General features: G+C 41.3%; 1 protein-coding gene across 13 annotated transcripts in view; it reads left to right on the forward strand.

Annotated features, from left to right (window-relative positions):
* The window catches only part of PATJ (PATJ crumbs cell polarity complex component), a 150,461-nt gene that overhangs the window by 48,269 nt on the left and 87,010 nt on the right, over positions 1-15,182 (forward strand). For all 13 annotated transcript variants that reach the window (XM_083846090.1, XM_083846091.1, XM_083846089.1 and 10 more), the window contains 8 exons: positions 4,455-4,664; positions 5,557-5,670; positions 8,396-8,767; positions 9,887-10,007; positions 11,678-11,834; positions 12,931-13,002; positions 13,872-14,049; positions 14,940-15,050. In XM_083846090.1, the coding sequence (XP_083702216.1) occupies positions 4,455-4,664; positions 5,557-5,670; positions 8,396-8,767; positions 9,887-10,007; positions 11,678-11,834; positions 12,931-13,002; positions 13,872-14,049; positions 14,940-15,050 (1,335 nt within the window). The remainder of the gene's footprint in view (positions 1-4,454; positions 4,665-5,556; positions 5,671-8,395; positions 8,768-9,886; positions 10,008-11,677; positions 11,835-12,930; positions 13,003-13,871; positions 14,050-14,939; positions 15,051-15,182) is intronic.

Below are 15,182 nucleotides of genomic sequence, written 5' to 3' on the forward strand. Positions count from 1 at the left end.
GCTGTCGGAGATTGGTATCATTTTAATTTTCTGCTGTGATGGACAGAGGTAATCCGTGTTGGTTGTATTTCCAGACTTGTTTCCGAAGGATGGCTCACGGAGCGTGGATGCTGGGTACTGGCGGCGAGTGTCACCGGTGGGACCCTGACTTGGAGCCGCAGCGGGGTTACGCACCGGCAGCGGTGCACGTAGGACTCTGTTAACTCCGTCCTCCTGGGACTCCTAACGTTTTAGCAGATCTCAGGTTTTTAAGAGACTTCGTACTGCTCCAAACGCAGGGATCCCAGAGGCAGCAACTGCAGTGGCCCCTGCCTGACTCTTTGCACTGCTAAATGAAGCCAGAACAAATGAGGCTCTGAAAAGGAGGAGAAAAATTTGACACCTGGCCTCCAGGAAACATTGGTGGATTTTGATGAGGAGCGGTAGGGGGGAAGGGAAAAACTCCGGTTCAGTGCAGTTAAATATACGGTGTGCTAAGTGTGAATAAATTGTGACTATTTTGAACAAGTTCATATACTCCGTGGCTGGCTCGAGCACAAAGGGAAAGACAACAGCCACAACGTACTGCCTTCTCCAAGGGTAACCTGGAGGCCAGCATCCCGGGCTGCTGCTGCTGCACAGCAGTGGTCAGCTTTCATTATTCATACAAGTTGCAGGTTTTTTTGTGTGTAATCCTTTCTTTTTTTTTTTTTTTCTTTTGAATTTGTATCAGTGCCTTGCGAGTGAGGAGTTTTTTCGGACAGCCTTACTTTCCAGTGCGATTCCTTCTCCTCATTGTTCATGGAGGGTTCCTTCGTGCAGTACGCTGGGGTCACAAGTTCCTTGCTAAAGGTACCAGCCCTGGTTCGGCGTGCACAGGGCTGTCCTGTGCACACTCCCTCCTTGCTGTAACACAGGGTTTTGTAGGAATATAACAACTGCTTCAGCTATCCACCCAGAGTCCCTGCTGTATCCCAGCACTGTGCCATTACTGCAACATCTCAGCGCTGGGCTTGGGGACAGGGGTTCTTCCCTGCCTGGAAACTGCATCCAAGTAAACGGGCTCTTTGCTGTAAAGCAGACTGAAATGCGGACCTGGACTGCTAGTGACTAAAAATCACTATTATCTGGCTTAACAGCAGGCAAGTGAATCAAGAGCCTCAGGGTAGGTGCGTACAGTCCCAGTCAGTGTCGTTCAGTGACCTCGAATGGCTCTGGCGGGTCTCTTACTGTGGAGGTGGCCCCAAAGCCCGTCAGGGCACTCCAGGGCGAGCTTGTCTCTTGCACTTAGTACAGAAAGTGAGATTCTGGTTTTCAGCTGGCTGCTAGCACTGCTTGTCCAGTTGTACTCACTGTTTACAAGACGTGAATGTGAATTTAACGGCTGCTGTCTTGTTTTAGCAGGTGGTGTTCCTTAGGGTGCGTTCGAGTTGAAATTGTAAGGCAAGGTTCCCAAAAACCGTTGCTGCTTTTGTTTTGGTAAGAAAAGCACGGTGCGACCCACAGTGGCAGTCACCCTCATGTTAAGTTATAGAGATATGTATCAGTAATTACACCTTGAAATCTGGTAGGTCTCTGTCTCCACATGTGGCTTTTGTTGCATTCCTCTCGGCAGTCGCGTTGTGATTCATGGTGCTGGTAACGAACACGTGGGGCTGTTACAGCACTGCCCGCATTACGGGCTTAACCCTGTCACCGTGCAGCCTACATTGCTCTTCTCTTCCTGTACAATAGCTCCCTCTGCTTGAAACCAGCAGTGGAGTTATAACCTTTGTTTTGTATTTGCCTGATCAATGGGTTTTGATACAGTTCCCTTTCTTGAGCAGATTTCTTTTGCTGCTTTTTGTGAAGCAGTTCTGATACTCGACTTAGGCTCTCCGTGAGATGTTGCGCGGCGGTGCTGCTAACCCTGCTGCTCTCAGACCTTTACTGCGCGGGAGCTGCGTGTGTTTGCAGGAGCTCTTACCGTTCTCCTTGTTAACATCAGGATTACACTTGGTTGGAACATTTTGTCAGCTAGGCTAAATCTTATCAAAACACGCTGATTTATTCATGCCAAAATATTTTGATTTCAGTGAAAACTTGCATTGAAACAGGACTGTTTGTCATCAGAAAAGGGGTGGCTCGGCCACTGCCCTTGAATATCTGTACAGGAGAAGCTAATGGTGGGATTCCCATGTTCTGCTTCAGTGCCTCTGATCTGGAACCAAAAGGAGAGAAGCTTTGGATCAGATAGAGCAGGGAGTTGAGCCTGGTTCTCCTACGTTCTCAGCCAGTGCCATAATTACCGGGCCAGCCATTTGCGTGCAAACCTTTGTCAGCTTATGTGCATCGGTAAAGATGAGTGCTGGTTTTGTTTTGTTCAGGTTTTTTAATCAATATAGCTAAGCCAGCAGAAGTTATAGTATGAAAGCTGCTGTGTCAGCAAAGGTGCAGCTTTGCTGAGAGAGCGTTCACCCATTTAGGGAGCCAGCATAAACCTTGCTTGCCATGGCAAGATGAGCCGATGATAAGAAAACTTGCTGGTTTGGTTCTATCAGCAAAGCCTTCCTAGTGCAAGCAGTGCCTTCCCTGCTTCAAAACGGCTGTCCTAACATGATCCTGGTTTTGCAAAGAAGTCCAAAAGGTTATTTATGCGTTGGAGCAAACGCCAGAATTGAAAACCTCTCAAGATTCTGTGTCAAACGGAGTATTTCTTCTCTGCTCAGCCGTCCTCAGGATGGTTGGGCACGTGGTTTTCTTGGTAAGGGCGGGCAAACTGCCTCTGGACACAAAGGGCAGCAGTAACTTTACATTTTCAAAATTCAGCTCTTTTAAAGCAAACTTAGTTGTTGTTTTTACTTCTTGGAATCCTTTTGTACTTTTCTGGACTTGCTGCATTTGTTGGGGTTTGTTTTTTGCCTTCTAGTAATTCCTGAAGTGTACACAATGTGAATAGCTTGGTGTTTGAAACACATGAAATCCTTTCCACTCTGCGTTGTACGAGGTACAGGCCGTTGGACAGCCGAGCGACCTGGCACTCGTTCGGTAGGCAGAACAGCGATGTGCAGCAGAGGGAAGTTCCTAGGCTTGGTTATCGGGGCATGATGCTAGCAAGGAAGTCTCTTCCTATGATGCTGACACCCAGTGTTTGTGAAGTTTATAAAATGATGGGGTTAAGCAGTAGAACAACAGAGAATTATTACTAGTACGTATTACTTGAATCCGTCCTCAGCGTGGCTCTTCCTGCTGAACTCTAATTTCACTCCTCTGATTTCAGCCACTTGCAGATATTATGCTCATTGCCTCATATGTTTGCACATACCTTAAAAAAAAATGTTCTCTTGGAAAGTAGTGTATGGTTGTATAAAAATAAGGAGTGAAAAAAAACATTCCTGTTTTCAAATTAACACTGAGGTGTGAATTCATGGTGGTCTTTATGATTGGGATTCTGCATTTTTTGGTCCCTCCCATGCCCTGAATACGATGCAGGTCCTGAGGGAATAATAGTACGTGGTTATGCTTTCGAAGACACAGTGCGTACAAGGAACATTTCTGAACTTTATGAGCACTTAAGGAGGGTTTCTGATCTAAAAAAAAAAAAAAAAAAAAAAGACTTCTGAGTGTCTTTCTGCCATATTGTAATAATTTTTGATTGTTTCATTGGATTGAGGATGAAATTTTAAATGGCTGAATGTGTGATAGAAATGACTTAATTATGATAGAAGTAACAGTGCAAAGGTAAATACTGGAAAAAAACGTGATGAAGTGAATTTCTTTGCATCAGTTTAGTTTCTCGAATGTGTATGATGCTGTCTGCTTCACATTGCTCTGTCTGTATTCATCACTGCAGTGCTCTGTGTCCTCAGTAAAGAGCTTAGTTGCTTTTCTGGTGCCGATCCTCTGCTCTTTCTTAAGGAAGCTTCACGAGTGGAGAAAATTTCTGGAAGTTGTCCTGCAGATTTCACAAAGCACCAATACTGCAGTAGTTCAGTAAATGCATAGTGCTGTTTCTTGTATGTTGTAATTTTAATTCTTAAATTTAATAAACTAGTATTTTAAACTGAGTTTCTAATCTTATGGTGATCTTTAAAACCATTTTTGCTGCTATGAAGCTCTCGAATAGCATGCAGAATGGTTATTTTATGTAACACTAGCGCATGGCAGGCTGGATGGAGGGTTGTGGAAGAGTGCCAGTGTTGTTTCTTTATTTGCAGGTTGGCCTGGCTGTTTCTCTGTATGTAAGGAGAGGGCAGGCAGGGCATCAGTCAGCTTTAGAATTAAAAATTTCTTAATGGATTAGGCAAGTGACAGAATATCTCCCTACTGCAAACCTTTCTTTTTGCAATCTGCAAGCCATGACTGTATTAGTAGACAGTCCTTTTTAATGTCTTAGCAAACTTCTATTGTGTAGAATAAGATGAGGAACACGCTTAACTGCTCTTTATCTGTTCAGAATAAGCATTGCCTTTCTGGGGATTTTTTTTTTCTTTCAGGATCCCTTAGATCCAACAAGAACAGCCATTGTGATCAGCTCTTTGGTGGCAGGTGGAGTAGCTGAACGTGGTGGTGAGCTTTTACCGGGTGACCGCTTGGTGTTTGTCAATGAGAAGTATTTGGACAGTGCAACTTTGGCAGAGGCAGTGGAAGTTTTGAAATCTGTGCCGCCAGGAAGAGTTTCTCTTGGAATCTGCAAACCTTTGGTGGTAAGGACTGCAATTTTTTTCTGTCTCATTCTGTGACATGTAGATCAGGTTGCTGTATTTTGGGGGAGAAACTCATATGCAGGTGGAAAGCTGCTTATTTGCTGTGTGCGTACCTTGGATATGTGTTTGGATAGCTGGCAAATGGGCAGCTCTAAGGCCTAAAGGTCTGATGGGAAAACTGCTGTTGTCAAATTTCATCTGAAAGACCATCCAAATGGAATCAGAAGACATGTCTGGGCAAACCTGGGTGTGAACTGGCCTTATGCATAGGCGTAACGTGGTTCAAGGAATTTGGCAAATTAATCAAGTATGTGCTGAAGTCCATTTCGCTCTGAGACACTGCTAAGTGCTTGCTTGAGCTCCAGTCGCATCAGAGAAACTTAATCTGTTTGGAGTCCAGACTGTAAATTCAAGTAGAATTTCCTTTTTTTCTGGAATCAGGGCTTTGGAATAGGCAGTAGTTTACTTGTGAACACTGCAGTATTGTTGATCAAGGGCAAGCAGGCAAAATTAATTAAAGTAAAGCACAATCCAATAGAAAGCGCTTGTAATTCAAACTGGTAGCAGAGGGGTGAAATAAAAATGTAGGAAGGTTGTTAAGTAAATTCTTTCCTTTTCTCAAAAAAAAAATTGCTATGTCATTGTTGTTATCTTTGTCTTTCCTCTGCATCTTTTTTCTTTTTTTAACTGTATGCGTACTAATATCCTGAAGAGGACAGGTTTTATTCTATCATCTTCTCCAGTGGTGACTTTCCCTTTTATCATTCTGTTACTTTTTTTGCCCTCTTTTCCAATAGCTGTCTATCCTTCTTCCCTCTTGTTTATTGAAAAATGTGAGCTTTTAGTTCTTTGTTTTGTTTTACTGACTTACTGTTTTGATCACCTTTCTTAGGGAGAAAGCAAAGAGGAACAGAACATGCACGGTGCGGATACCAGAATCGTTAAACCCAGCCCTGGATCTCCAGAGCCAACAGATAATTTCTCAATAATACTTGAAGCACCACAGGTATTTATTTATTTTTTTTTGGTTCAGCTGAAGTTTATAGGACAGGAAATAACATTTTAAAGTCAGAAGATAGCGTAGCCTTCAGGTAAGATTTCAGTGTTGGATATGCTTCAGGTTAGTTTCCTTCTGGATTCTAACAGCTAACTGTATGCTAATTGTGCTGTGAACACCAGGCATATACATTGTACTTACCAATGCAGTTCCTGGACTGCACTATCAAATTTACTGTATGATTAAGATACCTTGGATATGAAATAGGAATGCTATATTACTAGTAGTTTTTGTATTACAATGAAGCAAAACAAAGAATTAGTCTGCTGTACAAGGCAAGCTTGAGATTTCTCCTTCGTAGACTTCCTGTATTGTCTCGAGTAATTTCGTTAGTCTCTTCTTCAGTTCTTCTTCCTTTTTTCTTTTTTTTTTTTTTTTTTTTTTCTGAGAAGTAACTTGATTGTGGGAGGATGAAGCACTAAAGACAGTGAGAGAAACTCAGATGCCATGGTCATGGGCAATCGTATTGCAGTACTGACTTGTAGAGAGGGGGAGAGATTTTGTCATTTGTTTCCAAATGCTCCACAAATGTGAATTAATTCACATTGGTAAATGCGTTCTTTTTAGACTGAAAAAGGGAGTATGTAAAGGATCATCTTGAACTACAATACCCTGATAAAAATAAATTCTAGATTTTCATACTGTTAAACCTGTCTACCTCTCTGTGGACACAAACCTAACTTTAATGCTGAAATAATGTTTTAGGACCACCAAAAGGAGCACTATTATGGGGTAGATGTAGGTGTATTATGTAGAAATTATCTTGGACATGTTACTGATTTTCATGAGGCAAAATGGAATTTATTGTTCATGAGGTGTATAGGAAGAGTTCCTGGCAGAGAAGTTAGTCCTCTGCCAGCTCAGATTGTTTCCCTACTTCCCAAATAAAGCTAATGTTATTAAGTATCTGTACATAGAGTATTGAATCTCAGTCCTGGTGAATACAGGAACTGTAATAATCAGTTCATACAAAATACAAACAGGGGTATTTGCTTGTGTTTGGTTTTGCTTTATGTGTGACAGAATCGATGGTAGCATGGAGAAGTGTTGTAAAAATGCCATCCATTTATTACCTTATCTGCTCACGTGAGAGCCAAGAGTGGTGTGCCATGATGGCTTGTGCTCTGGTGTTCTAGCATAGTGCTGACGAAGCTGACTCAAAGCAAAAATCTTAAACATTTTATACGCTCCAACAGTAGACTTCACTATTGTGCCAGCAGGATTCCCTGTTCCGTTGGTAGAGCCTGGTACTGCAGTGCAGCAGTGTGTGGTTATACGTACCTACGTGCTGTATCGGGAGATGGCAATACAAATCGCTGTCTTGTTTCTGAGCAAAGTCAACTGCTTTAGATTATGATGAAGCTGGTGCCTCTTAAAAGACTACAGTGTTCGGAGAACGATGCTGCAGAAGCGAAATGAAAAGAAGTAATGTTGAAGAGAATCAGAATCTCTTCAGATCGGGTATTTAGTGAGATCAAGGTACACAGGGCAAAAAGGAACACTTAACGCCTATGAATATGGGGTAATTTCTAGACTATTAATGTGGTGCATTTGTGCCAGCTAGCATTACTGTGTTGTTTCCTTATGCTCTTGTCTGTCTCTTGCTTTCTTTCCTGACTCTCATTTGAATTATGAGCACTTTCTGGCAGTGTCTGAGGCTTTTTCTGACAACACAGAATTCTGACATTAAGGGTCAGAAATAGTGAAGTACCTTGGGGAGCATGGTAAGGGGAAGGAAGCAGAAAGAAAAATATTTTGATTCAGGACCCCTGAATCTGTAGATTGGTTTCAGTATTTGGGGTCTCGGTGCCCCGAAGATCAGGTTTGGGCGTACGTGCTTGGTAGCCTGAGGAGAGCTTTCAATATGTGGCAAGCTTTCTGGTCGCTCTGCAAGGTGTAAAATTTTGGAGACACCTGTGCAGGCTCAAGCTGTAGTCAGACTCACCCCGTGAGCCACTGAGTAGCTCCCCATTCAATTTAGGAGAAACACAGAGCACTGGAAACTGAGGGGCACATTACAAGTGACAGAAAAAGAAGTGTTGAGCAAGATCTTTTGGTGCAGGGTTGAATGTATTTTTGGTTTTGTTGCACCTTGCTCTATGGTTTGAACTCAGTAGAAAACTGAGTTCTCTATTGTTTTAAACAGCAAGTTATTTATTAGTGTGTGAGCAGCCAATTATGTCTTTTTTTTTTTTTGAGTATATGGTCATCTGTCCTGCTGTCAGCCAGCTCTCAGGCTCTTCTAGTATTTAACTGCTGCAGTTGTTTTGTAAGAAATGTGCGTGCATCCACAGAGCAATGACAATAATTCGAGCCACAAAGACACTTTAGCTGGATTTGTATGTGCTTTTTCCTGTAGTTTTTAGTGAAATTTAATAATCCTCGTTCCCTAACTTGAGTCTAGATTGGTTAGCTGATTGATATTGCTGCAGCAATATCTGAGCTGTCCAACTTACATTTCGTTATATTTAAAGGAAATTGCAATGCCTACTTTTGCTATTAAAATCATAAGTCAGAGAGTGCATTTTCTTCGAGGAAAAAAATGCACAAGGTAGAAGATTTTCACTTTAAAAATCAGGATGTAATTTTAATACAGTTCTAACATAAAACAGCTTTAAAAGAGTTAGCAAGAAACCAAATGTAAAAATCTATATTCCTGTAATGTTTTATGCAGGGCTTCAGAGATGAAACACCTTTTAAAGAAGAAGCTGTTGATGAACCAATTTTGGACTTGGGAAGGTCATTCCAGCTTTCTAAAAATGACAATGAGTACGAGAAGGAGTCCTGGGAGATGCGTGAATTTTGGAAACCCAGAACAGAAGACGTGCATGAGGAACGGGAGATGTTGGTAGATGATGTGTATGAAGACCATTTAGACTTCCTGGAATACAGTGCCTCGCATCGGCAGGAAGCAGGCTTAGAGAAGAACCTCAATATAGACCAATGGGCTGAGAAACTTGAGGCAGCTAAAACACAAGACTTCAGATCTAGTGTTAACTTAAGTCCAGAGCAGTCCCTGGAATACCCATTCAGTAAGGAGCAAATGGTAAGTAGTGCTGCGCAGGGCTCAGTGCTGCACCCTGACCGTGAGGCCTGTATACCTCAAGGAAAATTCCAGATCTGAACTCTGTAAGGAATCTGTCTTGTTTTAATTACTAGGTGAGATCTGGGTACCTCTAGTGGACACCATCTATCCTTTTGTATACTTGGGAAGGTTCTGTTGTGTGCCTTAGTGTCTGTACATTGACCTGCTTGAATGAGGCACACGCTCTGGTTAGCCTGTACTTGGGTCTTCTTTCCCATCTCCGACACCTGGGCTCACTTCTTTTTTTGTAAGCTCTAGTAACCTGATGGATACATTTCAGTAACAGCTGGAGTCAGGTTATGGTTTTAGTAGGCCAGGCTCCTCAGCAGCAATGTCAGTGAAAGGAGCTCCATCTTTTCCTCATTAGTTGTAGACCCAATCAGTTCCTTGAGCTAGATGGTGATGGAGTTGAGTGAAAAATGACATGGCAGAAGCAATGGTAAAAAGATACCTTTTATATCTACTTCTGGAGGAGGCAGAGTTTTGGATAAATTGCAAAACTCATATGACTACTTCAAGTATTCTTGAGAATATCTTTTCCTTCTGAGTTGTTGTTCATTCACTCGCTAATGAAAAAAGTGATAACCGCAGTCTTCCGTGCACCAGCTTCTAAGCTCCATGCTTTTATAGGAAGAAACTAAAGTGGAAAAGGATTTAATATCACAGCAACAGAGCGTTTCAGGTTTTGTCTGACTTATCTCCTTATGTGCTATGTACATAAACAGGCTAACACTGTAGCTTCTGCTGGCAGTTTTATACCACAGTGCACAATGTTCAGTCTATACATTTGTCACTAAAAACAACAAATGAACAAGAAGTAAACAACTTCCTGCCTGGATTGCAGGCAGGTAGAAAGATGCAATTGCTTATATCGCAATCGCGTAATACATTTTTCACACCTCTCCTTGATATAGTGCATAGATGAATGGTTAGTATTTCATAGTTATCTGAATACAGAAATATGAATGTAGTTGAGGAAATGTGAACGTTTGCTGTAAAATCAATGCTCATGTTAAATATCTCTATATAAGTTGCTGCTATTGCTTTCTAACTTTAATTACTTTTTTCTCCTCTGTGAAGTATGACGAAAATGCTAGCATAAGTTCGCTGTCTTCTGGAACTACAGCACGCAGCAGCTATCAAAAAGGCAGATTGGATACTGAAGCTACCCAGTCAGGAACAGAAAAACAGATGGATTTAGGTTCGTAAAAAGTTTTTTTTATTTGTTGTAATTTTGTATTTAGAAATTTCACTTTTATACCAAAGCGCAAATTTGTTTTCAATCTTTCAAATGATAAAATATTCAAATGAAGAGCTCTGCAGGCTCAAGGCAGTCTGGCTTTTAATAGGCTGCAGCTTCGTTTTCTTGCTGCTTCTTCAAATGTTTATCTACAGTTGTCACAAGTAATATTGAAAGTGGCTGCAGCTTTGTCCTGTCTGCGAAGAATCACTTTCCTCTGTCTAGCTACATCCCCAGGAGGACTCCAGGCGTGAGCTATTTTGTTTACGCATGTAATTTCTGTCAGGAATTTGTCTCAGTTAGTGTTGACTGCTGATTCTATGGATCTTCACACTTAACAATAATAATAATGATAGATGTGACAGACTTCAGAGGTAATTTTGCCACAACCAACACATGCAAATGAACTCTATGGTACATGATTGCATCTTGGTTTTGTAATCTGTACTCAGGAGCAAAGTTTCTCCTTGTCAGATGGCTGGAGACCTTGTACTCAGCAACAGCTCTGAATATAGTTTTGTAGTTCGGTGGAGTCTGCTCTTTGGAGGAGATTTCCTGGAGCAGCTCGTGGGCCTGTTTGCAGTACGAGAAGCTGTAGCAACCTTTTTAGTTTCCCAGCAGCCCAACAAACTGTGAGTCTGGCCTATTTTTTCTGATGGCTTCATTTGCATTGGAATGGACATGAAAATTTGCCTTTCCAGTCTCTATACTGTGTCTCAAATGAGTGAGGTGGTTGTCCCTGCATGTGAGGGTTTTCCCCTCTTGGGTTTATGTGTGGTCTCCAGACTCTTGCTGGCAGAACGCTTACCTTCTCCAGGCTGCCTCAGAGCAGCAGTGAGGAACTCAGGAAATACGAGTGGTAATGGATGCACTGAAATGAATGAAGTGATTTCTTGGAGGGAGAAGGATTGGGGTGAAAATTTCAGCAAGCATTTTCTTCAGATTTAATCTGAATTGCTGCTTTTTCATCAGTATGTATGACTTGAGGTACCTCTTCAAGGCCAAATTAATTTTCTCTTCTCCCTCACCCCCCCCAATCAATGGTTAGGATTTGGTATGTCAACAGCAAACTAATTTATCAGCCTGCCTGAGAAAGCACTCACTGGGTGAAAGGAGGTTCTTTCCTTTCTTTGTCACCTGCATCACATACAGCAGGAGCTGTGTTAACCACAATGGCAGACTAATGACTCTGGCAAGGAGCTCTGGTGGTTTAATTAACGTTGATATTTATGGCACCAAATTGACATCAGTCATCCGTGCTGGAGCAGGGCTTTGCAATGCTCTCCCTGCATGAAGGATGGATTCACTATTCCTAATCGTGTTTTTGTGAGAAACATCTGTCACATAAGTTGTACCTAAGCATGTCTCAGTTCCACAAAGATCTGGCATTTCCTGTTATTGCCTTACAGAAGGTACATCAGAAGCCAGCTGCTATAAAAAAGAGTTTAGTGTGGTTTAAATTTCCTTCAAAATAAATGTTCTGTATTGTGTTCTGTATCACTGAGTCTCTTGATCATCACACACCATCCACATTTGGAACATGGTGAGCTAAGGGGTTTATTTCTGAAGGTGACAAGAAGATGCAGAGACAGAGGAAGCAAAAGTTTACATCTACACCTTTACTTCTTCAGGTACGAAGCTTTGGATCGACTCTAAAGTAACTGGGCTTGCCGTTGACCTAGAAGCTATTGAAAAGGAAGAACTAAAAGGGGAGGATTTTGTTTTTTCCAGCAACCAGCAATCTGGGAGAGTTACCACCTTAGCTCAGCCCAGAACAGTGTCATACAGGTATGGAGAAACACTTGAGGTTTCAGATGACTTTTGCTTAATACTCATAACTTTTTTCCTTCTTTGCTTTGACTAATTGTTGAAATCTTTGTGCTGCTCTGAGATGTACTTTGGTAGGGGCCAGTTCTGTGACTTACAACCTTACTGAATCCTTACTTCCCATATTTCTTCCTGAGTACTGGGCCACCTACTTCACTTCTCCCACAGAGAGGGGAGAGCCAGAAGAACGGATGTGACCTGGAGGAAAGGGATGTAGCCTTCACTGGCCCCACTGGTCTTTACTTCTTAAAGAGCTTTCCCTTTAGTTCCTTGCCAGATCTCTGTCCTCTTGCTTTTTCTTTTCCTTTGTGCTTCTCCCTCTTCCTTTTGGGAAGAGCAGTTCAGCCATGGTCCTCAGGCCTGTGCAGGAAAAGTTTAATCTTGCCAGTGCTGCTGGGAAGCCTTGAGCTGGCACTGGTCACAGGCAGTTGCCACACCTGTAAATTGTCCCCTGCTTCCCCCACTAGTTTTGGGTGAGTGGGTCTACAGACAACACTCAGGGGCTACCAAAAATACGTGCAAGGATGGATTGTTTCAACCTTTCTGTGGGGACATGCAATTTGATACTCCCATTCCTCTTCCATGAAGAGATGAGTCATACGGAGTATAAAAGTTTAATTACACCCTGTTTGGGGTGTTTAATGGAACGCCCAGGATCTGTTCTCTCAGTTGCATCACACTAGGATTTCTGGTAAGCTAGACTGGCTTTATCATGTTTATATCCTTCTGTAAGTATCACAGCATATTAATCAGGAAGTAAATGTTAACTGCCTAAACAGCCATTCAGAATAAGGTACAGCAGTGGAAGTGTGTATATCGCAGAACAGCTAATAAATTTGGCCTGCCCATCATGTTTATTTCTGGTGCGTTCCTTAAGTACATTTAAACCTAAATACAAAAATTCTTGTCTAGTCTGTTGACTATGCACAGTTGATTTAAACTGGACACTCTGCGAAGGCGTTGCTGTCACACTGCCAGATACAAAATATGCAAGGAATTGTGACCTGGCATAGCTGATGTGTTTTTTTTATTCTCCCTTCCCTCTGCCCCCAATTAGTGAACTGCCTGAGAGAGAAGAAGGAGAAGGAGAAGAAACTCCAAACTTCAGCCACTGGGGACCACCACGGACGTATGTTGATATGTTTACATCATTTCTCCCCATTTACCTTATGTCTTTATTTCTGTGAGCCTGATTATTTCTTATGTTTTTCTTTTTCTTCCCTCCTCTCTCGGTAACTCAGGGTACTTGTGTACCTTGGGCTTTCTTAGATACAGTGGATTTTTAACAGATGTTCAACAGAATTATACCTTCTATTTGTAGAGTTGACTTGGGAAAGCTTGGTGGGTTTACATAGTGGATGTTCTACAAGTTTGTGTAGTACCTACTAGGTGTGAACAATGCACATAATGCTGCTGTCTTCTTCCATGGGTCTTCTACTAAACTTTGAGGCATAATCTGAATTGTCATCCAGCTCTTACCACGTTCTCATTGTATTGTTAACATTTTTAGGTAAATTGACTTTATGGTCCTAAGTACAATATTAAATAAATTCTGCTTTAGCTGATGAATGTGCAACTAATACACAGAAGCCAGTGTTGGGAAAGTTGCATGAAACTTTTTGTTTGCTTATTTTATCATTTGTTTAGCATACCACTTGCAGTTTTTGCCATTTCCAGTCAATTTCCTCAAACTAAAGGAGGCTGAGTTTGTTTACTTGAAGACCTGCCTGTTTTACCCTGACTTTCTCTAAACTAAAAGCCTATTGGAAGCACAGTAGGCATGGACAGGCAACAGTGCTTTTTTTTCTTTTTGTGGGGTGAAGACTGCTTGAGGGTAAAAAGCCACCTCTGCTGAGAGCATTCTTAGGCTATTGGCTTCATCCCTTTGCTCTATTAAACAGCCTTGAAAGACCAAAAGCTTACATTTATTTAACGCTTTGCATTTAATAGCTTAAAAAACTGTTTCAAGCTGTTAGACTTCTGCGTGTATTTTTTCAGTGTTGAGATCTTCAGAGACCCACATGTGTCTCTTGGAATCAGTATTGTTGGTGGACAAACTGTCATAAAGCGCCTGAAGAATGGAGAGGAACTTAAAGGGATCTTTATCAAACAAGTTTTGGAAGACAGCCCAGCAGGAAGAACAAGGGCTTTAAAAACTGGAGATAAAATACTTGAGGTAAATGCAGATAAACCTACCTTTTCAATTTAAGAAATAAAGTTTGTCTTGGCTTTGGGAGAATGGAGGGAAGAACAAAACACAGCCACCATTTACGTGAAGTATTGATGACACTGCGTTTTGAAAACCAAAGAAATATATATCCCTAGTGTCATCTTTTCTTTTTTAAATGTCAAGCTGTGGAGATCTTTTAACATTCTTCCGTATATTTAAGAAAAGATAGCTATCTGATGGGGAAATGAGAAGGGGGAAAAGACCTTATATAAATGAATAATAAGTAATAATTTATGCCCTAACTTGTAGGCCTAAATTATAAATATAGAAGTGCATACTGAAATTTGGGCTGTTATTTTGTCCGTTAATTTGGGGTAGTTAACAGTCTGGTTAACCACAGTTTAAGGGAAAATCCTGGTTATGGGAAGTGGCTTAGGTGTGAATGGCATTATCGCCTTGGGGAGCCCAGATTCAGAAGTATTCATTTGGAGAAAAATAAGTGAAAATCCACACAGTCAGAGATGACAGTCGGGAATGCCATTTTTGTAAGTGCTTCGGGGTTGTGTGGTGTTTTGAAAATCCGTTTCAAAACAGATTTAGTTCACAAACAAGTAGAATCTGAAAGAGTTGTACTATACCCAGCATTCTGTGAGAGTCTTACTCAGTATGTTTTTGTCTAGAATTACTTTGCGAAACATATGGCCGTCTTTATTATGAATAAATTCTAAGCAATATGCTTTTCCTTGAAGTATCATGGAAAAATCCTTCAAAAATAATTTCTGTTGACTGATTTTGGTACCTTCCTCATATACACTAACCTGTGAATGTTTGTGATCACTTGTAAAGGCTCAGTGCAACAGACAAGCTACCTGATGAAAATAAACAATATTTTTTAGGTTTCTGGGATAGACCTACAGAATGCCACACACGAGGAAGCAGTAGAAGCTATCAAGAATGCAGGAAATCCTGTTGTGTTTGTAGTTCAGAGTCTGTCTAACTTACCAAAAGTGAGTATATTCCTACTTTTTATTCCAAAAATTAATAAATGTGTACTATGCATCTTCTTTTAAACTTGGATAAATTTCTTTTTGCAAGATCTGTCAGTTTTTATGTCTATCCTTCCTGCCAGAGTTTCTGCT

Source organism: Anser anser (genome assembly GCF_964211835.1).
Source record: "Anser anser genome assembly, chromosome: 8".
Lineage (NCBI taxonomy): Eukaryota > Metazoa > Chordata > Aves > Anseriformes > Anatidae > Anser > Anser anser.